Source organism: Buteo buteo, chromosome 26, assembly GCF_964188355.1.
Source record: "Buteo buteo chromosome 26, bButBut1.hap1.1, whole genome shotgun sequence".
NCBI lineage: Eukaryota > Metazoa > Chordata > Aves > Accipitriformes > Accipitridae > Buteo > Buteo buteo.
The window spans coordinates 14,407,162-14,433,723 of NC_134196.1; the positions used below are offsets into that span (position 1 = coordinate 14,407,162).

At 42.7% G+C, this 26,562-nt stretch overlaps 1 protein-coding gene across 1 annotated transcript in view; it reads left to right on the forward strand.

Moving 5' to 3' along the window:
- The window catches only part of PTPRR (protein tyrosine phosphatase receptor type R), a 154,485-nt gene that overhangs the window by 78,187 nt on the left and 49,736 nt on the right, over positions 1–26,562 (forward strand). The window contains exons 4-6 of the mRNA XM_075057761.1: positions 1,153–1,308; positions 9,015–9,125; positions 16,407–16,669. Coding sequence (XP_074913862.1) covers positions 1,153–1,308; positions 9,015–9,125; positions 16,407–16,669 — 530 coding nt within the window. The remainder of the gene's footprint in view (positions 1–1,152; positions 1,309–9,014; positions 9,126–16,406; positions 16,670–26,562) is intronic.

The following is a 26,562-nucleotide window of genomic DNA, read 5'->3' on the forward strand; positions in this document are numbered from 1 at the left end:
GGGCAGATTTAAGGTAAACACGTTTGAAAGCGCCCCTTTCTGTGCGGCTTTACTTCTGAATGTGAAACTGCATCTATTAAGAATAGCAAAAGATGTCGTTTTCTTCACTTCAGTAAAGATAATGATGCACATTCGAGGTGAGGGGCAGGGGGGGGGGAAATCAGGATTATCCCAGTTTGAACTGATCTCTCCCATCCTGTAACGATGAATAGCAAATAACGAGACCGGTGAGGTTCTTGCCTGCTCAGGCAGCAATGCAGGTAGTAGCTCCACACGTACCTCGCACGTGTGGAACCCCCCAGGTCTGGACTCGACACCACAGCCTCAGCTAAGCTGGCCGTAGCCCTGAGGAACGCGGGTTCCCACAGCCTGTGTGGACACCAGCACTGTCTGGAGCACTGGTCTCAGGTGCTGGTCTAGTCTATCACAACCAGAGGAACCCTCTGGCACTCTGTCCTTTTCCTGCCTTGCGACAGATTGAGCATCACTGACATTTCTAACACAGCACCCTTTGGGCTACCAGGAGTGCATCAAAGACACCAAGGCAGGAACTAATATAGGGGAGAGTAGGCGTTCTCAGCTTACCCATTAAATGTAAACAAAACTTTTCTGGTCCTTTCATTTTGTTGTGCCATTTTAAGGAGTTGCACTGCAGTTGGCTAAAAGGGCTTTATACTTCGTTGCAGTGTGTCTGCAATGTGTTGACATGGGATTAGAAAGCAGTGCCGAAATACCACCTCGTTATACTAAGCATTCCTGTTTAAGGACCGCTTTCTAAAGCAGGGCTGCATTTCAGCTCAGATCAGGTGAACTGTCTACTAAAATCCTTGCTGGCACTTGCCCTTGTCCCCATCCCACGGCTCCACTCCTCACCATGTACATTGACCTGTCTCGTTTGATGGTACTAGACTCAGGAAGAGGGTACCTTGCCAATAGTGAATGAGACAAAGCACACATGCCCACGTAAGGTATTTGCATTTTCTTGTGCAGGGATTTAAGGAGTCAGGGAATAGGTATACTCTCCTCATAGAGCAGGTTGCAGCCTTTATATTCCATGCTTTTGGTTTTGGAATTATACTTACAGTCTATAGACAGCAGAGATTATCTAGTCTCAGACCCTTCCTATGATTCTGCATTTTTTTATTTTCCTAGGGGAAGAAGAACTGTGTGGAACTGTTTGTGTCCCCGCTGAACAGAAAGCCAGGAATTTCTGAGGCACTCCCATCTGAAGAAGTGCTGCGTTCCCTTAATATCAACATTTTGCATCAGAGTTTATCCCAGTTTGGAATAACGGAGGTCTCCCCTGAGGTTGGTCATCAATTTTCTAACCTGTAGTTTGTTACAGATTAGGCAGTTATTACATCCCTGGTAGTTTCAGGCTGAGGTTCTCAAGCATGAGGCAGGAAATGTATAAGCTAAGATGGTATTACTGCTATAAGGCAATTATACAGCTAGCCCTGCTAAATTAAATTAATAGTGCTTCATTAGGCTATTTAAACATTCATATCCAGGTTCTCATCACACAGGTGGGCTGCCATGGAAATCAGAGTTTAGATCCTAAGCATGCATCAGTCACCTTAAAGAAAGTGGGCCCAAGAACTTTTGGTCTGTTAGTGCGGGTCAGCAGGTATAACAATTTCAGTGGAGAGATAAATGAAATGCAGATGTCAGGTGTGAGCATTGCTACCTGTGTAACTTCTGTTGGACATGATTTTGAAAAACTGAATTTGTACGTTGTACTCGTGCTTCTCTCTATTCTCAGGAGAAGTGAGAGATTTCATTTGTTTAACCTGCTCCAAAAAGAGGGCAAAAATAAAACTTGTAGCTATTATTTGTATGACTACATCCATTTTGGGGGGAGGACACCTATTTCAAAGCAGAGACCACACTGCCATCTCCACAGTGTCCCAGACATGACCAGTGAGATGGACATCTAATTCTGGGCTGACCGCTTGAACTATGCAAAGCAAATGAAAAAAAGCGAAGGCCTTTTGGAAAGGAAATCATTGAGCTCATGGACATGGTCACATAACATTGCATTTTATTTAGTGTCTTAGAAGCCCTCACCTACATATAAAGACCCTCAGAATTCAGTGTGAGGTCCAAATAACTTCAAACATGTTATCAAGAATTAGCATTTTCCATGGAAGCTCACATTTTGACAGAGGAGATGTCTATGTCCAAAAAAGTAGAAAAAAAGGAGAGGTTCTGATGAGCTGTGTTTCCCTCTATGGGTAAAGGCTTCCTTTTTTTTTAACATCCAAACCTATGTTTGAGCCATTGCTGAGTTAGTACTGGCTGTTATGGTCACCTGTATTTCTACTGATTAGAAATGCTTTTGCTCATTTTAAGTATTCTAACTCTGTTAAGAATCTGGAAGATGTCTTTGGTACAAAAAATGAAATATAAAACCAAGGCCAGTTTAATGCAATTTTACATGCTATCCTACAGCAGCCTGCCACTATGAAAATGAGCGGATTTTCAGGTTTTAGCTGTTCTAATACGAAACAAAGCCAAGCAGTGCTGTCCAAACATGAAATCAGGTCTTTATATCACCCATCTGTGACCTGAGCTAAACTTCCTTTAGGTCAGAATTTCCTTTGTTACTGAAGCATATGCGTCTGACGGTTGTGATAGATGCAATTATCTGTTCCAAGTACTTCAGTTGCAGATAATACTTCAGGTAGACATGGGACAAGAACATATATGAATAATAGATGAATGGAGAAATGTCATCAGGCTAGGAAGAGATGCTGGAAAAAACCACAGCACTGAACTCAAGATCTCATCTTAAGTTAGATACATTTCAATAATCTGGAGTGCTCTGATATTTGAATTTTCTCTCTGGAAAAAAAATGTAGACAAGCAGATGGAATAATTTAGAAAAGGACTATTAGAATGAAAGTTGTGCAGACTCTAACTCCTCCTAATACTGTTGGAGAAACAAGAGATTGTATTAATATTATAAAAGCTAAGGCCCTGATCCTGAAAAAATCATGTAGCTTTACACTAATAAGTATTCCTTCTGGATCTCAGTAAATTGTTTACATGTTTAAGACTTCACAGAAAACAGCAGCTAAAAGACAACATCATATAATCTTTACTTTCAGCTTACTCTCAGCTACTAACCAGTTATTTAATCCTTTCTCAACTTGCTTTAAGAACAAATCGTGCCAAAGTAACAGCAAAGAAAATCAAAACAGGCAAACCTTTGAAAGAAGATATAGTTATACAAAGCTTTACATAGCTTTGACACATTATTTTACCTATTACGTGTGTGTATTCCTGAGCTATCAATCCTAATTAAATCATGAGCTAATAAATTGTACAGTCTTCCACCAAAAAGTCTGAATGTTTCACAGCCAGTATTGTATATGCACTATCAGTGTATCTGCACAGAGAGGAAGCACTATCTGCATCTTTCTAGGTGGGTGGCTGACACAGAGGTGTTAGGGCTGGAATTTTTCTCCTTTTTTAGGTGCCTATTTCAGTATGAGCTGCCAAAGGCTTGAAAGTCTACTGGCTCTCTCTACAGTAAACAGGGAGAAGGAGATACGTTCAGCAGGCAGTTCATCCCGTCTGTGAGATACCTCTCCTGAGACCGCTTGGTTGCCTCTGTCTAACAAGGCTGAGCTTAAACTAGACACCCAGCTGTAGAGGGTTAATGGTGGGGCAGATTACTTTGTCCTGAGAAACTTTACCAAGATTATGTAGGAAAACCCAAGTGGAAAACTGAAGCTTTCTGCTTACCATCTCAGCCCATGGGGTACTACAGACAGCAAAATCTCAGTGGGTGTCGGTGACTGGAACTACGTTTCCATTCATTCCAGTAAAAATTTGCCAGTTCACATCTGCTGATGCATTAATCACGGATTGATCTATTTTCAATTCAATTGCCTATCTCAAAATTCACATCCTAGTTTCTTATTCTGCACTAGCTGAAAGAACAGGTTCCCTGTATGCCTTTGCTGTAGGAATCACTAAAGTCCTTTGCTTCCTGGTGTAGAACGGGATATGTACCTCTGGGAATGTGAAGATTTAATTTAATGGAGTCAGTGCCTTTTCAGGCATCCAGGGCAATGGCAATACCTACCACATGTCCTTTCTCTTCCAGTGGCCTATTGTAGTTGCAGTATTTATTATGGTCTAAAGTTTGTGTCTGAAGTGGGATTGAGGATTGTGTTCTGCTCCATGGTGTGTATCAGGGCCAGGAGCAGCCTTCCCCAGAACAAACTACCAGATTGGTGGTGGGACTAAATTCAATGACTCAGGCAGTCCATTTATTATGGTGGGGGAATCCTGACTTCCTAATGTCTTTAAATTGTGCTCAGAGAAAAAAAGAAAATACTGCTGGATTTCAGAGCTTAGTAGAGTAGAAGAGAACTTGAGGTGGTTTTGAATGACAAAAATAACTGAAGTTACTCTAAGTAAATTAAAGGTTACTGTCTTTTGAGAGATAAACTAACTGCCAGCTGGGAAATGTGGCACTAAAGGAGAAATTTCCAGAGTTCATGCCAAAATTACGCCACCCCAAAATGTACCATTACAGCCTCCTTGCACAAGGCTTCTGTTGGTTGCCTTTGAACTGTGTGATATTAACTTCTTAGAGAAGAAATCAAAGGAAGCAATCATGCACTTAAAGCATAAAGAAACCGTAAGTCATTGAAGGGACAAGCGATCAAAACCAATAGCTTAGAAATTGGGAACAAAGCAGAGCCCAAGGATGTCTCCTGTGATCAGGCAAGGCAGACGTAGTGTTACACCTGCACGGTTGCACCCCGAGCACCCCGGCAGGGACCAGAGCCCTGCAGAGCGGCCGGCTTTGACATGAAATCCCACCACTTTATCGCACCTGCGTGTAAGGTAGAGTCTTTGGGGAGGCTTGGTCCTGGGAGATGCTAAGTGGCTATTATCCAGTGTCCTGGGAGTCTGAGAGGTCACCCACGTTCCTGCATGTTTTCACTGGGGGTGGAAGTGATTTCTTGGCAGACTTTCCTAACCTGGCTTAGCTAACATAGTTAAAATAGCAGAAAAAAACAAAGCGACTCAGCGTGAACTTCGATGAACCCTTTTTCATCTCAAGTTCAATCCCCAGCTCTGTGTAAGCTTTCCTCTGCACTCAGAACTACAGCTTGCTGTGCTTTCATTAGTGTTTCAGCCCAAGGAACTAATTGGGGTTAACTGACCCAGCTTGCAAATCCACCTATTTTCCAGTGAAGACTAACCTTTCCTGGCAGCTCCCGATACCTTGGCAGGATCTTTCAGTCACAGATTTTACAGTGACTTCTTCAGGTCAATGTCTCTCTTGGTATTATCGAAAGCTGGCTGCTTATTTTACTTGTTTGTAGAAATAATCCACTAGTTTTCCATAATAAGACCAGAAAGGCCAGAGAGGATTTTTAATGTCTTTTTTTAAAAAGAAAGTTTATAAAAAATCATTTTTCTAAACACATTTGTTCCCGTTCAGAGCAAAGCAGATACCTGTGCCAGCACTCTTCGGTAAGGTTAGCGATAGCACGGGATTGTTAAGAATACATCGATTCTTCCCCACCTTGAATTATGCTGAACTTAAACTGTTTCAATTAACCTGCCTAATTCTGCCTGAATGATGTACCTGATTGTGGAGACTCCTTAGGGAATGGAGTCAAACACTGGGGGATGATGCTTTTGGTGATGTCCATGATGATGAGCCTTTCTCCCTGTAGCCAGGTTTGCTCTGGGACCTGAAAGTTCCTGAGCTACTGGAACTCCCGTTGCCGTCCCACCTGCTCTGGTATTCCCCTGCCTTTATCAGCTGTGGCTTTTTGCACCTTAGTTTGAGTTTATCTTCCTTCCCTCTGGTGGCAGTGCTACATTCCCACTCCTCAAAAACTATCCGAAAGTCTTAGTGGATTCTCAGGTAGGAGAAGGTTCCCAACTGAGTGAGAGAAATGCAGAGGGACATCAGTCAATTAAGATGCAGCACGTGTCCGTGCAGGACACTCATTGCCCATGGTCGTGGACAGAAGTCCTCTCTTTTTTGCTTTTTCCCTAGCATTTGGCCATCCTGCGAGCTGGTTTCCTGGGCGTCAACAATTTGTAGTGAGCGTGGCAGTTGCCATCCCTCTTATCAGTTCTCCCAGACCGAGGAACAAAGTTCTGAATGAGCAGCACTGACGTTTCAGAAAGCAATTCCTTATCGTGGGCATGGGGTGACTCAGTTACTGTGGGTCACAGCCTCTTCTGTCATTAGGGAGCAGCTTCAGCAATGATTCTCCTGTCCTGCAGGTAGATCCGAGGGAGAGATTTCCTTGGTTAGGTGAAGGTACTACTAAAGTGTTTCAAAATGGGGTGTCAGATATGTTAATTTGTGGCATACAATTTTTTTCCCCTTTTTACAGCATTTGTTGATATTCTTTGAACTTTATTTTTAGAAAGACAAATCAGGGAAAGACGCATCCTGAACACATGTACCATTAGACAGACATCATGGAGATTATTTCTCTTAGACTCAGTTATAATGTCTATTATAAAATATTTTAAAAGTTTTGTGACACTAATGAATTACACTTAACTTAAGACTTGCACCCATTGAGTCAAAAATTCCTATTAGATCTTCATTTACTTTTTAGCATATTTGTGCTTTCAGCGAAAAGGTACAACCCCCCCCATTTCCTCACAAAAGGTCAGCACGGCCGATTCTCCTTCAGCTCCTGCTTTTTATCTAGATTTCGTCCTGAAACACTGGAAAACCATCAGGTAACCCACCCAGGGTCAAACACTTAGTTCAGAGCTAATGGGCCAGAGCTGCAGCTGCTGCTGTCGCCGTGGGATTCCCGTGGATCTCAACAGGAGCGGTCCTGAGCGCGGAGCAGCTGCAGATTCGGGCTCTGAGCCAGTACGGGGACCCGAGTCCTGTGCCGTGAGCATGGCAGAATAACCTCGCTGTGCTGAGGTAGCAGATTGCACGGAGAGCTGCAGCCCTTTAGAGTGGCAACACTGTTTGAATATGTCTAGGAACAATTTTTGCAGAAATATCTGGCAGGATTTCCAGCTTATCTTTGAAAGCCCTGTTTTTTTAAGTTGCTCACTTAACACCAGACTGACACTTACAAACCTTGTTAAACTGTCAATACCTGCAATACTTTTAAGCCCAGATCATGAAACACTGTGTGATTATGCACACACATACAAATACACTAATTTTACAAGGTCTCTTTCTGTAGTTCAGAAGAAGGAGGTAAAGGATTTCCATTCTGGTCCCTAGAGCTATGACTTCCAAAGAAAACTCTTCTTTATTATTCTTTCAGTTCTAAAGCAGTCAACTTGCAATTATATACATGCATTTATTTTAGCAAACAAGTCTCTGTAAATTAACTATACTACCAAATCCTTCTCTAAATGTTCGCGTTTTGTGGCAGTGTGATCTGTGAATTGTCTTGGATCTGCACTGACTCGAATCTGCATTTTCCTGGTCCTTTTCAAAGCAAGCGGGGCACAAACCTGTGCTGAAAGGAGGACCATGAAAACTATGTTGGGATCCAGCATGGAGCAGGTTTTTGGCAGCTTGTCTTCTCTTCCCCAGGCCATGATCTCCTCCTCCTCAGCAAGCTTTTCCCCATGCATTCAACCTCATCAGGACTTTTTGCGTTTGGGAGACTGATGGACACAAGGAGTTTGCTTGATGTATTAACTGTTCGAAAGAGCAGGCTGATGGGTGGCTAAGCAGACTTTGGAGCATGAAGTACCCATGTAAAGTGCTGGAGGGTCCCTGCAGTTACACAGGTCTGGTGAGCAGCCACTCATCTTTAAATGGAGGAACTCTTTCCTCTGTGGAAAACTCCCAGTCCTCTTACACAGCGTCCCCAGAGAGGAAAAAAGACCACCTTGAGATGGGAAGACAACTCACTAGTTAAATGAGAGATTTAATTAAAGCCATTAGGGAATTTCAGCAGAAGGGAAACACCAAGACCTTGAACATTTATGGTGGAAACCAGAATTTAAGAAAGTCGTTTTTACTCAGTCTGAGTAAATACACAATTGAGAAAAGAAAAGCAAGTAGCTGAAAATTGGGAGAGCAATGTCTACTGACCTGCAGTTGCGGAAACACAAGATGACATACTTTATTCTAAATAATATATTGCAGTTAGACTGAGGGTACATGTACCCTGTTTCTACTACCAAATCTCTATTTGGAAACATAGTGAAATTCTGGTAATTTAATAGCCCAACCAAGTCCCCACGCTGCAATAAAGCCAAAAATAAATGCTTTTACAATTACTATTATTTCATAATCCCCAGGAGTTCCCCAGCAGTGCTGGAAATTTTAGTGTGCACAGCTGTTTTAGAAATGTACTATCAGCAGGAACCCAAAGATAATGAGATTACTTTAAGCATAATCAGAATTATAGATAGATGGGTAACGAGATTACTTTCAGCATAACCAGAACTTTTTTACGTATGCACGTGTGTGCGCGTGTGTGCACTCTAAAGGTGACCGTGCCAGGGCTTCCCGGCTCACAGAGGCAAACGGGCAAGTCACCTGCTCTTTGCTCCTGTGTCAAGTGTAAACAGTCCCGAGGCTGGTGCGTGGGTGCCGGGGCCGGCGATAAGCGCTGGGAAGAAAGAGGCAGGGCGAGGGGTTCCCGCAGCCCACGCCGGAGCGCCGCTGCCCTTTCACCCGACGAGCCGGGGAGTTCCCAAGAACGAGCGCGGGTCTTGTTTGCTTTACCTTCAACCGCCCCGTGAGTCCTGCTGGAGGATTGATTATCTCGGCGGCCACGGAGAAGGGTTTGGATCATCTCGCGTGGCGTTAGGACCCCTGGGTCGCACACGGACGCGGGGAGTGCAGGTGGGGTGCCCGGCCGAGGTGGGTTTGCAAACAGCAGCGTTCGAAGCGAGCGCCATGCAGTGTGGGATGTGGGTTGTGGCAAAGCTGAGGAGGGTGATTAATGCCTGACGAGAGCTATTTAATCTGCGCGCGCTACTGTGTAACTTTTTTTCTCTTCCTCTTTCTGTTTTATTGCTTGAAAAAGAAAAATGTTTTGCAAGGCCAGCATGAAGCTGACAAAATCTGGAGCAAAGAAGGATTTTATGCGGTTGTCATATTTCTCAGCATCTTTGTCATTCTAGTAACGTGTTTAATGGTAAGTTTCCTTTTTACCTTTTTTTGCTGTTCTCTATTTCATGCTTTTCTCAGTCTGAAGGATAGTCACACATTCTTTACATGACAGGTGTTTTCTCAAAGCTATTAAAGACTCAGCTACAGGGTAAGAGTTGGTCACTCTTATAATGCTGTGAAGCCAAACTTTGAAGAACCACATTTCTTGATATATTTTGAGTCCAACTGAAGACTGTAACCAGGAAGAAGCTGAAGAAATAAATAATGGGCTCTTAAATCTGCAGAGTAACTGTACAGTGACTTGAGCGATGACTTCTCGACCTTCTTACTAAGGTCCCAAGATCCCTGAAGTCACGTTAGCTGCCCATATTTCAGTTTAATTGGATAGTAAAAACAACACCACGTCGATACAATATTGTCAATGCACAGTTGTTAGAGTGGGTGTCGGTATTCACGTATCGAATATACAAATTTTAAACTGAAATAACTAGTAAGTACATAAAGGAGTGATCACATTTTTTAACAACTTTGCCATTCATGTTGTATGAGTTCGGTGGCCATAGAGTTCGGTGGGCATTAGACATACTTATAATATGCTGAATATGAGATGTACAAGGGTCACACAGAAGATGAACAACACTGCACCACCACTGACTTCTGTAGCGTAATTTTTGCATTTTTTCCAGTGTTGCATCTCACATGTTTTCCTTCTCTGAATTGTATATTTTTTCTGTGGTGCATAAATAGAAGGGTTTACTGAATTCTATGACAATTCTCAGCATTTATGAACACATAAGTATCTTGGAGTCTTTTGAGATATTTTGCTTTCAAACACATTGAATTTTCTTTAACTGAGAAGGATTTCCCACTTACAACCTTAAGGTGGAAAGAATGTTTAAACTGAAGATATTAATAAACAATCATATTTATAACAAAATCTTATTTAAGATTTTGAAGTCTCCCTAAGATTTGAAAAGCACTTAATTTTCTCACAAAAAATTGTTGCTTTATATGATTTCTACTTCCTAGTCATCTCCATTTCTCCATGCCATCTCACTCAAAAATAGGAGGGTAACTCTAGAAGTACTAACTTTTACTCAAACTTTTTACTTCGGAGAAGCAGACATTTTGGTCACTACTGACTGTTTAACTGGAAGGGTACAGAAAATGCTGTCTGTCCTTGTCCTGGTACTACACTATATTTTCATTAAGTATTTGGAATGCGTAGGCGGTATTGGGAATTGTAAGCATTGTGGAGGGCAGTATCAGAACTGAAAATATTCTTAAGTTGCTGGAGAAAAGATGGGAAGTAACAATGCTGCTTGGCAGGGACAGGAGCTCTAGTTGTGCATCAATACGATGTAGGAAATACGTGGCAAAGCAACAGTTCTGTAGGAAAGGTTCCAGCAGTACCGCAGAGCACATATTGAATTAAATGAGTAACATCGCATTGTTCCAAAAAATACACTTGCCCTGGGACGTAAAATGAGGATATGATCTCTAAGATCTGCATTCAGCTTGGCTCTGGTAATAATTTGGTTATAGTATCGTGTCTTACTCATTCTCTGTGGTCTCTTTTGGGTACCACGCTTGTGAAAAATGTCAGGCAATTATAGTAGGGAGGAGATACAAGAGTGATCAGAGATATAGAAGACATGAAATAATTTGGTTTATTTATGACAGAGAAAAGGAGAGCAAGGAGAAACATGATAGTTCTCAAACATGGAAATATTTCAAAGGCTGTGGTAAGGAAGAAGATAATACTTTCTCCACTGGGGATAGGACAAGAAATGCATTTTTTGAAAGGGTGATTTGGCTGACTCATTAGAAAGAACTTTGTTATTGCATGGGTGACTAGACATCTGTCAGGAATAGTTTGGGTGTAGCTGATCTGGAGGTAGGGCAGAGGTAAATACTGGTAGACTCCTCGAACTCCCTTCCAGATGGATTTACTGTGATGCTGTGGTCTTTTCTACAGGCATTCCCCTTTTGGTCCCCTCCCAGGTCCAACCTGTACCTTTACTTGTGCTGTACGTGTGCAGGCTGTGTAAACGGACACTGTCTCAGATTTTGCCAGGACCTGCTGATACGCAGAGTATGTGCAATCTATAAAGCTAACAAAGGGCTCACACTGCTTTTCATCCCACTTTATGTGTGTCAGAGCGGCAGTTTTATGAGAAGTAGGAATTCAGTATTTCAGATTCAGCCATTGCAGCCTCTCAGACCATTCAGCTTTGGCGTTAGGGCTCGTCCTGAGGAGCTTTGGCTGTAGCAACCATGAGAGCCCCAAAAGGCAGCCTCTTTTTAAAAACTCCAGGGTAGGCACCCGTTTGTCCATAGGTAGTTATTTGCAGTTTAGAGGGTCCAAAAGCAGAAAGCTTAGCCTGCATCTGTAGATAACTTGGAAATGTCCTTTAAAGTGTGGAGCAGAAAGTACTTTAAGTGATGGTCATGATGATCAGCCGTGCTCAGTGTAAGGCAGCTGAATTGTCAGTGTTACTGCTTTGTTCTGTGTAATTTCTAACAGAAATTGTAAAACAGCAGCCTCGTCTCTTAATTGGGTTTTACAAATCATGATGCTTCCCTGCGCTGAGAGCACATTGTGCATTAACAGCTTTTAGGCTTCTTCATGCTTCCTGGAATTTAACAAATATCTGGCCTCTATACATAAAAATCTACAGTGCAGAGTATTGCTAAACAGTGTAAGACAGCAGCACAGGCGCTAAATTTGGACTTGTAAATTGTACATCTGGGGTCATGTTAGGTATTTAATCAGCTAGTCCTTGTTGTCATGGTATGGGGACCTCTTGCATCCCAGGAGTGATTCAAAGCCAACAGACAGCTCGTTGCTATCCTCATCACAGGCTGACCATGGGCTCACTTCCGCTGGGGACACTGTACATCATTTATCAAGTTTGGCAAGCAAAGTGCTAAGTAAGAATAAATATTTTTAGCACTCCTTTGTGTAAAACAGGTCTCTATTTTATTTTACATAGATAGAGAAATAACTGCGCCATCACCAAATTTACTAAATAACACAATATTTGACAGTGGGTTAAATTATTTGCTATCCTGTTTCTTACTAATTTTGCCTGTTTTAATAAACCAGTATGTTCGCATATACTTTTTTTTAAAATATGTATGTATAAGTATCTCTTGAGTCATCTGGAAGTATCACCTTCAGATTATGAAATATTTGTAGCTAGTTGTGATAAGAGGGTTTCCTAAATGTTTTTCTTTTTCCCACTTAAAAAAAATCAGAAAGTAGGATTTTTTTTATTTAAAATAATTAAAGACATGAACTTTGAGCAACCTGACCTGTGAAAGATGTCCCTGCTTACAGCAGGGGGGTTGGACTTGGTGATCTTTAAAGGTCCTTTCCGACTCAAACTATTGTATGAATCTATGATTCCATGAATTTTGCCTTGTCAACAAATTGTGAGGATCTAAATTTTTACTACTGTCTCCAGTGTTTTATGAGTTATGAACAGTTATTTCATGTTTTGGAGAGATAGTTACTTAAATGATAAATATTTTTTCAGCTTTATGATTGTATTTTGGAATTTCTTTAACAAGAAGGATATTGAATAACAAAAAATGCATTCCAGCATCAAATTTTCACATGACCTATCTCTTGTTCTTAAACTTATGAGTTTCAGGATTTATAAAGTGGTGCAGGACTTCTGAAAGCACTTTGATTATAGAATATGTACAACTAACTAATATTGGCCTATCAACTTCAACTTCTGCCAGTTAAAAGATTTAAATCAAAATTAACAGTATGTATTTTTATCATACTGCAAGAGTGCTTAAGCCAACTTGAAATTAAGGGGTTTGTCTATAAACCAGCCCTAGATTGTCTGAATTCTTTTATTCTGCTTCTATAGAACTTTTTATAGTGCCTTCAAATCATGGTATCCAAATGCCTCCCAGTAACACATCAAACAAAATGACTAACACCTGTCATATTTCTGTTCTTTCATCCCTTCCTCGGGGCTTGAGGGAAATTTTGTTAGCCAATTCTTCTCATGTATACACATGTATGATAGTTCTGCTCATGCAGAGATACACACACAGCCTCACACACATGTTGGTAAGTATTTGTTAGAGAGAACGCTTTTGATTAGAGTGAACTGTCTTAATTTCCATGGTTTCTGGGAGATTTTACTATACAGTCCTGGGTGACCTAAATATCTCTAGGCAGATGAGTTTTCCCATCACTGCTCCACATAACCATTGCCAAGATCTTTGTTCTGGAGACACAGTTATCTCGTTGGGATTTCCTGTCAATCTCTGAGGATGAATAAAAGCAGTTTCCACTGGCATTTTGAATGGGTAGTGTCGTGGTTTAAGCCCAGCCAGGAACTAGGCACCACGCAGCCGCTCGCTCACTTCCCCCAACCCACCCGAGTGGGGTGGGGAGAATTGGAAAAAAAGTAAAACTTGGGGGTTGAAATAAGAATGATTTAATAACTAAAGTAAAATAAAATTTAATAGTACTACTAATAAAATAAAATAATAATAGTAGTAAAGGAATATAATAAAATAAAATAAAACAAAGAAAGAAAGAAAGAACAAGAAAACCCCAAGTGATGCACAATGCAATTGCTCACCACCCGCTGACCGATGCCCGAGCAGCGATCAGCCCCTCCCAGCCAACTCCCCCAGTTTATATACTGGGCACGACGTCCTATGGTATGGACTATCCCTTTGGCCAGTTGGGGTCAGCTCTCCTGGCCGTGCTCCCTCCCAGCTTCTTGTGCCCCTGCTCGCTGGCAGAGCATGGGAAACTGAAAAATCCCGAACTTAGGATAAGAGCTACTTAGCAACAACTACAACATCAGTGTGTTATCAACATTAGTCTCGCACTAAATCCAAAACACACTATACCAGCTACTAGGAAGAAAATTAACACTATCCCAGCTGAACCCAGGACAGGTAGGTAGGAGGTACTGGCCAAGCTAGGGTGTAACATCTCAGCTTTCCTTTGCAGAAATCTGAGCAGAAATATAAAGAGGTAATGTCATGCTGTCAGCACCCTGTCATTCTTGCATATAAGCTCAGTCAAAGAGGAGGCAGAAGGAAGAGTTATTTTCCTTTTTGACTGTGGCTTTGAACCCTAGGCTTAATATATGAAAATATTACAGGTGTCCCGCCTTGTGTGTCCTGGAAAATAGTGCTTCATGCTGTTCAGTTGCTCCCTGCCTCTTGATTATCCTCACAATGAATCTTCTGGGGTATCAGTAAAACTTTTCCTAATTTAAGGGCTTCATATCTCTTTCCATCCATACTGACAGATGTGTTTAAACTGATTTGAAATATGAGTACGACTAAGTTGTTCCCTTTGCAGAGCTTGGTGATTGGGTTGATCACTGTCTTTTTGGCCATTTCTGTTTGTTTGACTTTTACCTGGAATTCATTAAAAACATGATGGCCCTGACCACGCATTCTGAGGAAAGTGTGTTAGCTCTTAGATCAATTGTGGTTCTTTAGCTTTTTTTCAGCTTCTGCTGGTGCCAGGCTATCTTTTTTCCTAGGGTCTAATAATAGAGTATTAAAACGGACATGAAATAATACTTGTCCAGGTTTTTGTAAGTCAAAAACATAATTCCCTGAGTCTCCAAGGGACAAAACTATGTCAAAATATATCAGCGACAAGAAGGTAAGGTTAACGCTGTCATGACAGTGAATGTCTGAGCTGTGTATCTGTGGGTTACCAGAAACAAATGAGACCAAAGCAATCACTGGAAGAAAAGAGGGTTAAAATATTTCAAGCCTCTGTTTTATCTTTACTGATACCTGTGTCCTTGCTTCACAGTAGGGCTGGTGTTTTTCTGCTGAATGATGGCAAAGAGCAGCTTAGCTTATCCATGCAATTTAATTCTAAACTCTTGTGAATGAACAGATGGTTTACGTAGCTAAGTCTTGTTTAATGGGTGTATTGCTAATGACATTAGGTCAGTTCCCAGCTAAACCTCTAATGCTAATCCTTGAAAAAACAAACCCATCAGATATACCCAGTCTTCACTGGAAAGCTCGGGAGTGATAGACCTTTATGCGGTGCTAGCGGGGCAACGGCTGTCAAAGAGCTTCTGACCTGCAGGGGAAAAATGCTTTGGTCTAGGCTTTGTCTTTATGGCTTTGCAAACCAGGGTTCAGTTCGAATGGTTTACGGCAACCAATAAAGCAGAGTAGAAGGTATAAGGGTGTCTGCAGACACTTTCAAAAATCTGTGTAAGTGCCTTTCACCCTCCTCCACACACAGTACTCACAATAGTAATTCTCCTAAGTTTCATAGGTTGTAAGGCACATTTTGAAAATGGCAGGACTACGGCTCAGAAATTGTTTTTTGCGTTCCTCTCAAGAGAGATAAGATGTGTTAAATAGGCATAGCACAGGTTCCTCTGGAGTGACGTTGCTGAGCACACGCTGCCCGTCAGCCCTCGCCAAGCCGGTGTACAGCAACGTCAGTGTGGAGTTCGGTGGAAGAGGATCAATATAACTTCTGAAAAGCTTTTGCTGACACCTGCAGATGCAGATACCTGACATCCAAGTTCGTAAGCAATAGGTGGGCAGAGAATCCTGGCATTACAGTATGTTCAGACGCCAGTGTCTTGGTAATTGTAAAACACACTTTTCTGAACGGATGTTCTAAATAGCTTCATAGGCCGTGCATCACATCAGATTTATGCCAGAACAGGTTATGTTTCTCTGAGGAAATTGAGGGTTATCCTTATCCTGAGGAGTATTTCAGAGTAGTAGCAGCCTACCATTACAAAGGTGGCCTAGCAAAGTTACTCTGTTCAACCATCAGCTCCATGCAAAATGAGTAAGAGCTTTTAAGAACATCTGCTCTAAAACAAATTGAGGCTGCTATAATTAGAGACATGTACCTGGATATATCATGAACATCTATTTTATTTTGTGCCATTGTCTCTCTTGTGTTAAAATTCTTACGATTTTTTTCTGCAATTACTCTATTTATCAGTATTTCCTTCTTCACAGTGTCTTTTGTAACTGTTTTCCATTCTATGTTATTTGCCCCTTTAATAATACAACTGATGGTATTACAAATAATTACTGGCTCACAATGAGAACTGTTAAAATCCCTGCTGCCCACGTGTACACACTGTGGTTTATGTAATGGAAATATTTATCCCGTTGTGGGAAACGCCGAGTAACACAACTTGTGGCTTACCTTCTAGGAATGAAAGCCACGTATAGCAATCTTATCCAGCATTTGTGATACTTTCCTTGCCTTGTTTACCAGGGACTTGATATTGGGCTTTCCTCTTTATTTCTGTAGGTTCTGTACAGATTAAAGGAGAAGATCCAGTTGTCACTGAGACAAGAGAAGGAGAAGAAGCAGGAGATCCACCTCTCGCCCCTTCCCCTGCAGACATCTCAGTCTGAGTATAAGACCACCAACAGCATGGTCCAGCCTGAACAGGCTCCAAAGGTTGTCAATGTTGTAGTGGACCCTCAAGGCCAGTGTGTTCCTGAGCTCAAACCTCCTCTGTGTGCCAGTCCGTCTCCTTTCAGAATGAAACCTGTGGGGCTCCAGGAAAGGTAGGATGGCGCCCGGCGCGTTCAGCATTTATTCTGCTTTGTTATACTCACGCTGCATGATTTTGTATGTGTCACTTCTGTCAATGAATGGGAGACTTTGCCATACAGACATCTGATTTTTGCCTTTTTTGATCCTGGAGTTCCTGGCAGAGGGCACAAGGGCTGGTTATGTTTTGTCAGCAAAGGACATTCTCATTGTCAGGGAGTCCATAGCACATGGGAAACTCAGAAGGGAGAAATATTTACACCAACTGACTGCATTTACCAGTCTCATACCATGTTTCCATTATCACCTTTAGATAATTTTTCTTCTTAAATCCAGCTTCCCATGATGATTGGGATACAGTCTAAGGTCTACAGGCTTTACAAAAAAGGTAAATAAGTGATTAGTAATGAAACCGACCCTTGTGTGCAGCAACTCAGAAATACTTGGTCACCAAACCTCACCACTCATTCTGCCTTTCAAAAACTGGGCCAGTGCTCTTTTTATAAAACTAGTTATTCTTCCCACAGGAGAATGCACACTGACATCTGCCTCTCCTCTGCTAGAAACCTATGTAATTTTCTTGCCTGATGGCTGCAGGCTGCTTTCATAAAGCATCAGTGCTCTGAATAACTAACGTAGCATGCAGCCGTGCAACTGAACTCTTCTACCCCGGCACAGACGGTAAATGAAAGAACAGACGCCACGCAGATATGATGGGGAAATCAGAATGAAAAGGAGACCAAATGGAGCCTCATCTGTGAGGACTCTCGGAGTTGAGCAGTAACCCTGATTCAGCTTGAGCCGCGGGATTTCAATGACAGAGATTTTATCAATGGCTATATGAGCCACAGACAGAGCTAAGGGAGGGGGATTGATTCTTCCATGAGTAAAAGATGCTTTCAGCATCTTTTTTCGGCATCTTATGACAGGCAGAGCTGTCATAAAATAGGTGGTGGTATCACTGCAGCTAAAAAAATAAGGAATGGAGGAAACAAGTAAGTATGTTTTGATAGTTGCTCTCATTCCACAAGGCCCTAGAAGTAGAGCACATGAGCATGGGGATCACATAGCCAGTTTATAATACCTAGTACCTAACATAGCATGCGTAATAGTTGAGAGGGATTAGGATGAAGGAATTTGTAGAGGGAGTTTATACTTAAGGACCGGGAAAGAAATTTTTCCACTGCTCAGACAAAGAAAATAAAAACTATTGATCTAGAATCTTAACTTCCACCACCACAGATAGGAACTCAGCATTTAATACTACTAAACCAAATTTCATCCTTTGGAAGGACAAAGTTCTGGGTCAGATGTGTCAAAATGGAGAGCTGAGATACAAAGAGGAAACTAAACCTGATGTTTGATCAAATAAACCAGGCATTTTAGCTTTTTACTAAGGAAAAAGAAGTTGAAGGAACTTAGCACTTCAGTTTCTAATGTAAAAGAACACCAATAGGCCATTGTGAAAAAGTGAAAGCAACTGTGATAACATCCCATTCTGCAGTTCTTTTTGTCATATTTAACACAGTTACATTTTATTAGCCCAAGCCCACTTCTAAGAAATGGTGGTTTAAGTTTCTTTCAAGCTCAGTGATATGAAGGTCTGGGGATGTGAGGGGGAGAACTTTAGGGAATAGGTTGTCTTCTCTTCCTCTGAAATAAGCAGCTATTTTTGTATATATTTCTTTTTTATTTACTATACCCTGTACTATGAACAAATTTTCACACATTTTGACACACAGAGAAGCATTGGAGGCAAAAAGTAATACTGCAGCAACACATTTTGTCTCAGGCATCATCCAGTGACCAGGTATGTGGACAGTTTAAAACCCCTCTCCACCTTTCTGCCCCACAAAAACCTTGCACTAGGCAACCTCGGGCCATCCTCATGACACATGGGAGCCGTGGACCTTGCAGCACGGGTCTGCACCCTGCCAGCAGCATGCTGTGCACAGAACAGTCCGCTCGCAGCCCTTTTGCTGTCAGTACGGAGTTGGGTCAAGCCTGGAGGTCCCCTCCTGCCCATAGCCACAGCTCGGGGGCACCCACTCAGTAATGTTTGCTACCCAGATTTTGGTTTCTGCCAGGGGAAGAAGCTCTTGGCAGGCTAGTGTGGATATGGGAACTCCTTGACAAACTTAGCATTGAGATTCCTTTGGCCAGGTGGCTTGACAGTGGTTTCTGAGCAGTATTTTCTAACTATCCAGACTGCCTGGTTTGATTCCTTAAGTGTGATCCACAGGCTCATATGACCCAGCCCAAATGCTATCTCTTCAAAGAGAAATCGATGGACCATGGGCCAAACCAGAGAGTGAGCCAACCGCTGTGCCTAGCCATCTAGATGAGAAGTTTGTGGCAGTATCTCTGAAGGATGGGACAGAAAGGCGGATGATGCCTGCCCCTCAAGCTCTCCCTGCTCTGCACACGAGGTGCTGCTTTGAGGAGCACACCTACATGCAAAAATACAGTGGAACTGAGTTTTCACAAAGCACCACATCAGCATCTGCTCCTCTGGACCTTTCCATTTTCAGTAGGAATAGCATTGGCTGTGTCCTGGTTTCAGCTGGGATAGAGTTAATTTTCTTTCTAGTAGCTGGTATAGTGTTATGTTTTGGGTTTAGTATGAGAATAATGTTGATAACACACTGATGTTTTCAGTTGTTGCTCAGTTGTGTTTATACCAAGTCAAGGATTTTTCAGCTTCTCATGCCCAGCCAGCAAGACGGCTGGAGGGGCACAAGGAGTTGGGAGGGGACACAGCCAGGGCAGCTGACCCCAACTGGCCACAGGGGTATTCCACACCGTGTGATGTCATGTCCAGTATATAAACTGGGGGGGGTTGGCCTGGGGGGACATCGCTGCTCAGGAACTAACTGGGCATCAGTTGGCAAGTGGTGAGCAATTGCATTGTGCATCACTTGTTTTGTATATTTTATTATTATTGTTGTTGTTGTTGTTGTTGTTATTCCCTTCCTTTTGTGTCCTGTTAAACTGTCTTTATCTCAACCCACAAGTTTACTTTTTTTTCTTATTCTCTCCCCCATCCCACTTGGGGGGGCACCGAGCAAGTGGCAGCGTGGGGCTTAACTGCCGGCTGGGGTTAAACCACGACAGGCTGGTACAGAGGCAGACAAATTGTTAATCGACAACCGCCCATAGATCAAAATGTTTCTGGGAGTATGTCCAGCTTCTTAAAATGTATTTTGCTTCTGAATACCGGAGCCAAGTCCACATACGTTTGTTTCTGCGTGTCGGGAAAGGCTCTTAGTCAGCTCTTTCCCTAAGACACAGCTCCCCCAACAGATTAGGCAGCATTTGCGCTATCACACGTGCAGAACGCCGCAGATGATTTTTCTGTGACAGTACACACCCCAGTCCTTGGTGCCTTGCTGAATGCAGTTGGGAGGGGGTCTGGGTGCAGGGTGGGTGACATCGAGAGCTGGCAGGCGGCACTGCCACCCCCCCCAAACCCCCTCACATCTGGCGTCGAGGTGGCATCGGCATTTTTTATTCTTTGGCTGTAGCTCTTGGAGGAGCGAAGGTGGTCACGTAGTCAGGATGGTGACCGGCCCAGTGGCACCGGGAGGCAAGTTATTTTCCTGGATAGTGGTCGGGGACGTGCGCCCATGGGTACCGTGTGGCTGGGGAAGGGATGGAGCGGTGGTGGCCAAGAGTGGAGGAGGGACCGACAGGTATGGAGGGGAGAGGGCTGTTAGAACAAAGAGGCACTGACCCCTTTCTGTTACAATCAATCATAGAATCATAGAATCGTTTAGGCTGGAAAAGACCTTTAAGATCATCGAGTCCAACCGTCAACCCACCACCGCCGTGCCCACTAAACCATGTCCTGAAATGAGAGATGCTGGGGCAGGCAGGTGAAGGGCCGTCTTCAGAGCCTCCTGGCATCCTCCGGGTCGGTCAGTACAGAATGCTCCAAAGTTGCTCTCTTCTGGTGTTGTCACAACTGCTGCTCTTTTGCAGCAAAGACCTTCTCCATCGGCAACCCACACAGAGCCGTTGGTGACCAAAGGAGCGGGAGAGCTAATGTTCAGCCGTGGGTGTCTTCAGTGATGAACTGTCACAATATCAGAGTGCCAATGCCTGAATTTAGGACATAAACGATCCCTTTCTCTTCTGTGAGCATATCCACAAGTATTGCATCAGTGTTTATTTTTCTACTTAGGCTTTTATAGGACTATACAAATAAGATAGATAGGATTTTCCTTCAGCAGGGTAAGGCTTCTTTTTATTCTGCTGGTTGGCTAAAAATTCATCTTGATATAAATGGTCCCAGCCAAAATCAGAATCTGGTGAAGTGGGATGTGATGTTTTAAATTTCATTCTGACATGTCAAGCATTGAAAATTCTTAGTACGAGCAGTAAGTTTTTAAAACACAAGTATGGTGGGGATATAAATATAAATATAAATATAAAAGCTACCACACCAGTACAGCATTTACTTGTTTTACAACTGGATTTACTTTTCCTCCAGCCACTGCTGCTGTGAGTTTTAGTTCCAGTATTATTTGTGACTAGGACAACTGTATGTCAGCTAACTAGTGCACAATATACTGTTTTGTTCAAATTAGTTACTATCTATCTAGCGTGCAAAAGTACATGGAAGAAAAGAAAATGTGGAAAACAGCTCTTCTACTCTGTATGTTAAAAAACAAACAGTGCTTTGGAAAGTCTTCTCAAGCTTTTGTATTCCATCCTAGCCACAAAGACCTAAAACTGTGGCTATTACATCTAAATAATCAGTGGGAAAAATCGCAGCACTATGTTTTCTCAGTCTGTTACATATTCATTGGAAATCCTGTCTAAAAGGGAGAGCTCCTCATGCTCACAAATCAGGATGCTAGGGGCATGCAGGACTCTCATTCAGACCAAGTAACATTTTACATGTGGTTCGTGCCTTTTTTTTTTTCTATGCAAATAAATACAAGAGAGTGGAGAATATAATAGGAAAGAAGTTTGGCAAATAGAGCAAAAACCTGGCAGATAAGTGAAATAATAAAATATTTTTAAAATGTGAAAGAAAAGAATTCTGTAACGGTATGGAAGCACTGCTGGAACACAGGAAAACAGAAGATACTCTGTGAAAGGGAAGGCAGGCAACACCAGCGTGAGCAAAACTGGAGGGGAGAGGGCTGCTCACTGACATCATGCAGCATGTGCTGTGCAACCAAGTCTGCAACCTCTAGAGAAAATCTGTAGGCATCAGAATAGAGAATAGTAGGGGGAAAATCACCTAAATCAATGTCAAGAGTAACTCCCTACAAACATAACAGATAGGACCGAGTCTTGGCTTGAACTCTGACTGTAAGAACCATGTGTGATGTTACTTTTCCCCACAAAGCACAGCAATACTATAAAAACCCTATGCCATGGTTAATAGACTGTAACCAGTGGGATTTCTCTTAGCATCCTGAAGATGCCTGTAAATTGACAGTGGAATTCTTTTCTCCAGTTCTAAGAAGTATTCAGTGGACATACAATGAGTATAGCTCACTGTAAGTATCATGAAATAAAAGTTAAAATAATGTGCGTTATAAAGCTGCTAAATGCTCGCCTCTGTCCACTTCCTTATAAGATGAGAAAAAGAGATTCTGATGGAAAAGAAGGGCAATGTATTTTTAAATAATTTTAAAAAATGTTTTCGGATAACCCATAGTAGTCTGTGGAACTCACTGCAAAAAGATAAAGTTTAAATCAGGAATGTTATTAGCAAGAGGTACTCACACATACAGTCACACAAAAAATGAGAGCAATTATTGTTCTCTGCCTCTGGCGTCCTTCCTCAGAAACATCTTGTATTTGACATCTTTACAGACAAAATTGTGAACAGTTTGGACTTCGATTTGGAGGTGGAAGAAAATTCCTGTGTTAGTATTGATAACTATTCTCTTTTATCAGTTATTCTTCATAGACGCACAAATTAAACTATTCCGGTCACCTGTACAATTTCCGTGCCCTGTCAATTGCCATTAGAATGACAAATGCTGTGGATGACAATCACTAACTGTAATACCTATTCTCCTCGTGTTAGTAAAGCAGTATCCGTTAAAATGAATCATTATATTAACAATACTGTATGCCAAATAAAAACTCGTAAGAAATGTTGGAACCAGGGTAAAAAACCTGATGTGCTCTTTGCTTCATTAATATAACGGCAGCTGCATCTCAGGATATCACCGTTAAACCAAATCTCCGCTCTAATAGATGAGAAAAATTTCCAACAATTCTCTCTGGTTCTGTTCTGAGTTTTAGATCACAGAGCACAGTTGCTGCAAATATAATTATGGTGTTGCTGATCTGTTATCTTTATACAAAACCGCCCATTGTGAGTAATCATTTCAAGTAATGCTCAGAGGGTAGCACCTTGCAGTTGGACTACTGTAAACATGCCAGGTTTTGTAGTTTATGACACAAGCATGGGAACTTAATATATTTACAGGAAGGGGCCTTGAATTTCCTGGCTAAAATATACTAGCTTTGCATAGATTTGGAGGATAAATTTACCCTATTGTGTGGAGCTGAAAATGCTTTCTGCATTCTTAATTTAAATCCTAGGGATTGTTTTCAGGAAAATGTCAGTGTAATTGTTCAAAGCACAGCTATGTGCCAACATCGAAGTACTAGCTGGAGAACGATTTTACGGTGATATCCTATCAGAAGGAATTTGCAAAGCACCAGGGACCAGTAAACTGAGTTTGAGGTGGTAGGCAGGAGTTTTTGTGCTCCGGTCTGTCTCTGCCACCGACTCATTAGAGCACTTTGGATGGATGTGGCACGTAAACCTCCTCCGGCCGCACTGCTAACCACTGGAGTGAGACCGGCTGGCTGCCGCGTCCGTCTGAAGAGACGTAGCGAAGATGAGAACCTGAACCTGAAGTACAGTAAAAGTCCTACACCCTACTATTTGTCCACATCCTTTAAGAAGAGTGAGAGAATATGACAAAAAACCAAACCACTTTCTGAAGGACCCTGAAAATGCATTTCTCTCGCTTGGCAGACCTCTCAGCTATATTCTGTCCTGGTCTGTAAGATGCACTAATAACTTCAATACACCCAAAACCACTTATTGCACCGAGGCCAGCTAGCAGAGATTCGTTTGTGTCCATACTGCCAAGCTCCCTTTACCTCCGAAAGAGCGGGGGCTGGATGCCGACTGCCTGCTGGGAACAGTTCGTGCGTGTGCTGGTTCCCAAACCGTGCCAGTGAATTGCTTTGGAGCCCTCATGTTGGCGAAGGCTAAAACCAAACCAGGGCTGCAAGGCTTGAAACGTAGCAGTATCGATTACCGAGTTTCAGTGCCTGGGATTGTTCCCTGGCGCTGTTTAAGTTCTTTTTCTAGATGCAGCTCGCACACGACGAAGTGCGCAGCTGGGGTAGCCGCTGAGGTGAGGGGAGCAGTCCTGGCTGTGGGCAGCGGATTATGGGCTGTGCCTTTTAGTAACGCTCCTTTCGGCTCAGGCTGTGCCCCCAGCCTGGCACCCTGGCATCCCTCCTCCTCCTCCTCGGGCCACCTCAACTACCTGGAAGGGCACACACCGGGACGGCTGGCGCCTGCACCTTGGGTAAGGGCAAGGGCTGAGAACCTGGGCTACCGAGGTGGGAGTAACGGCGAACGTGAAGTGGGGTCCAGCCCTGAGGGTCTCCTGCTCAGTGCCCGAGAGGTCTGGTTTGGATTCACGACTAGAGTGAGAATAACGCTTTACCTCCAACTTGCATTTGTGTAACAACGTCTCTGTTCGTGCACACAGTCACTCTGAAAACTTTTTGCAAGCGCTGGACCCCTGAGTTGCACGAACGTCTGTTCTGTCCAACCCATTACAGACGTCTTTGCTTATCTGCAGCGTAGGAAGAGGGCAGGAATGTGAATTGTCCCCTTTCTCTGGAGGGGAAGTGGACTCAGGCACCAGCCTAACAAAGACCCTTTAAAAACCATATTTTAACTATTTGACTCCTGGCTGGTTGAGAAGGTGTTTTGGTTGTGGTTAGAGCTCTATGAAGCAAAACTCTGTGGGAGTTATGATCTAAATAAATAGATGCAAATAACTATGTACCATGGCCCAAACTCACACCCACGGTCCGTTTCCCTATGTCTCTAGAACCTCTTGCAAATTCCTTCAGATTAGCGTGGGCAGAGGGTACATTACCATTCCTAACTCCATCTCTGCTTTAAATTGTCCCACATCCCTTTTTTTTCCTCTTGCAAAGAACTAAAAGCTTTTCAAAGCACGTGACATTCTTCTCTGGGAGTGGATAATTCAGGCAAATTAACCCACCCTCGTTTGGAGAAATTCTTCTGGTGCAGCTTCGTAGTCCTCTTCTCTGAGATGCTGGGGAGTGTTCCATTTAGCATGCAACACATGCCTACCCTTGGTTTTGCCTTTACCGTCTTGTGAGGTTTAGTCAGGAATTTTGTAATAATTTTATTGTATTCCCAGGTCTCTTATCTGGCGTTTATTCTTGTTACTCCAGTTGCTACTGGTTTTAGCTTGTACACAGGAAACCGCGGTGCCAATCAGTGTCGTTCCCAAGGTGACAGGAAACCCTGTTTGGTCGGATGTTGATTGTGCTTGTCTTTACTGCTCCACCCATCGCATTTTCTTCCTTTTTGGCTTAAGTTGAGACAAATTAATCAGTGGCCGCCATCTGGTAGACAGTTTTGGTGGGTTTGCAGTGATTCGTCCAGCCGATCTTTTGAAAAGTAACACACGGCGCAAGAAACCGAGGGGAAATATCCATGTTAATATTTAAATGACTCTCAGGCCTCGGATCAGACGAGTCACTGTTGCCCTGGGCACATGAGTAATGTGAGATGTGTGAGTAATCCCCTTGTCTTGTCCAGCAGCGGGTTTGGGTTTTTAAGCGCCGTTTGGTCAGAGGGTGAAGCTCCGACGCAGCTTTCCAGTGGCTGATTTCCTCGGCTCCTCTCTGCCTCCGCTTCGTTTCTGTGGTCGACCATCGCAGGCAGGGTTTCTGTAACCGCTGCCCTGAAGTGCAGGCGGAGTGGGACGTCTGGGAAAGCGAGGGGATGCACATTAGCTAAACTTGAATGCTCCAAGTATCTCAGCTCAGCCCGTAGCAGGATGTGCCCACCTGTGACATTTACAACCAAATATATCGCCTTTTCACATCGGCAGGTTGGAAATGCCGTGCTAGGGGACAAAGAGAAGAGAACCAGTTTCAGTGTGAGATTGGGTAAGCAGGATGAGGTGCATTGCGTCGCGTGAGTCCTTGACTAGAACCCCCAGGTACTGATTTCAGTAAAATAAACAACTGATGTGGAAGGGAGCATCCCTAGCAGATATACAGGGGTTTGAAATTTACAGGAAAGGTTGATTTTTCAGCTTTGGGGGCTTTATAGAAGTCTCCTTGAATTCTCCTGTTAATGTCTGAAAAAGGCCAATGCCTCAAATTAAAACAGAAATATTCACCTTTCCTCTTGTTTTGAAATGTGTTTCTCACTGATCATGCTATTCCTTCTGGCCAACTGTTCTGCAGGGCAGCCTAAAGCTGAATTTTAGCTGCTCAGTTCCCCTTAATTTAAAACGTTAGGAACAGACACAGAACACAGCTAAAGAAAGAAAAGAAAAACATCAAAGCATGTCCAAACCTGCACTATAAAATATCCAAGAATGTCTTTGAATTGCAGCAAGCCATGGACTGGACAGTACTTACTAAGCATCTAGCTTATATTGTAGCCATCAGTTTAATATTCCAGGCCATGAAACTCTTCTTTGAATGCAATCATAATTCATTTTATTTCTCTGCATTGTCAGGAGAACACTTACAAATTATGACAGTTGACTAATCATACTGCTTCTTTTCAGAAAAAAACAGTTCTGGAAATTCAGCAAATCTCTCTTACGCAGTCAGAGGTACTATGTACAGAAAG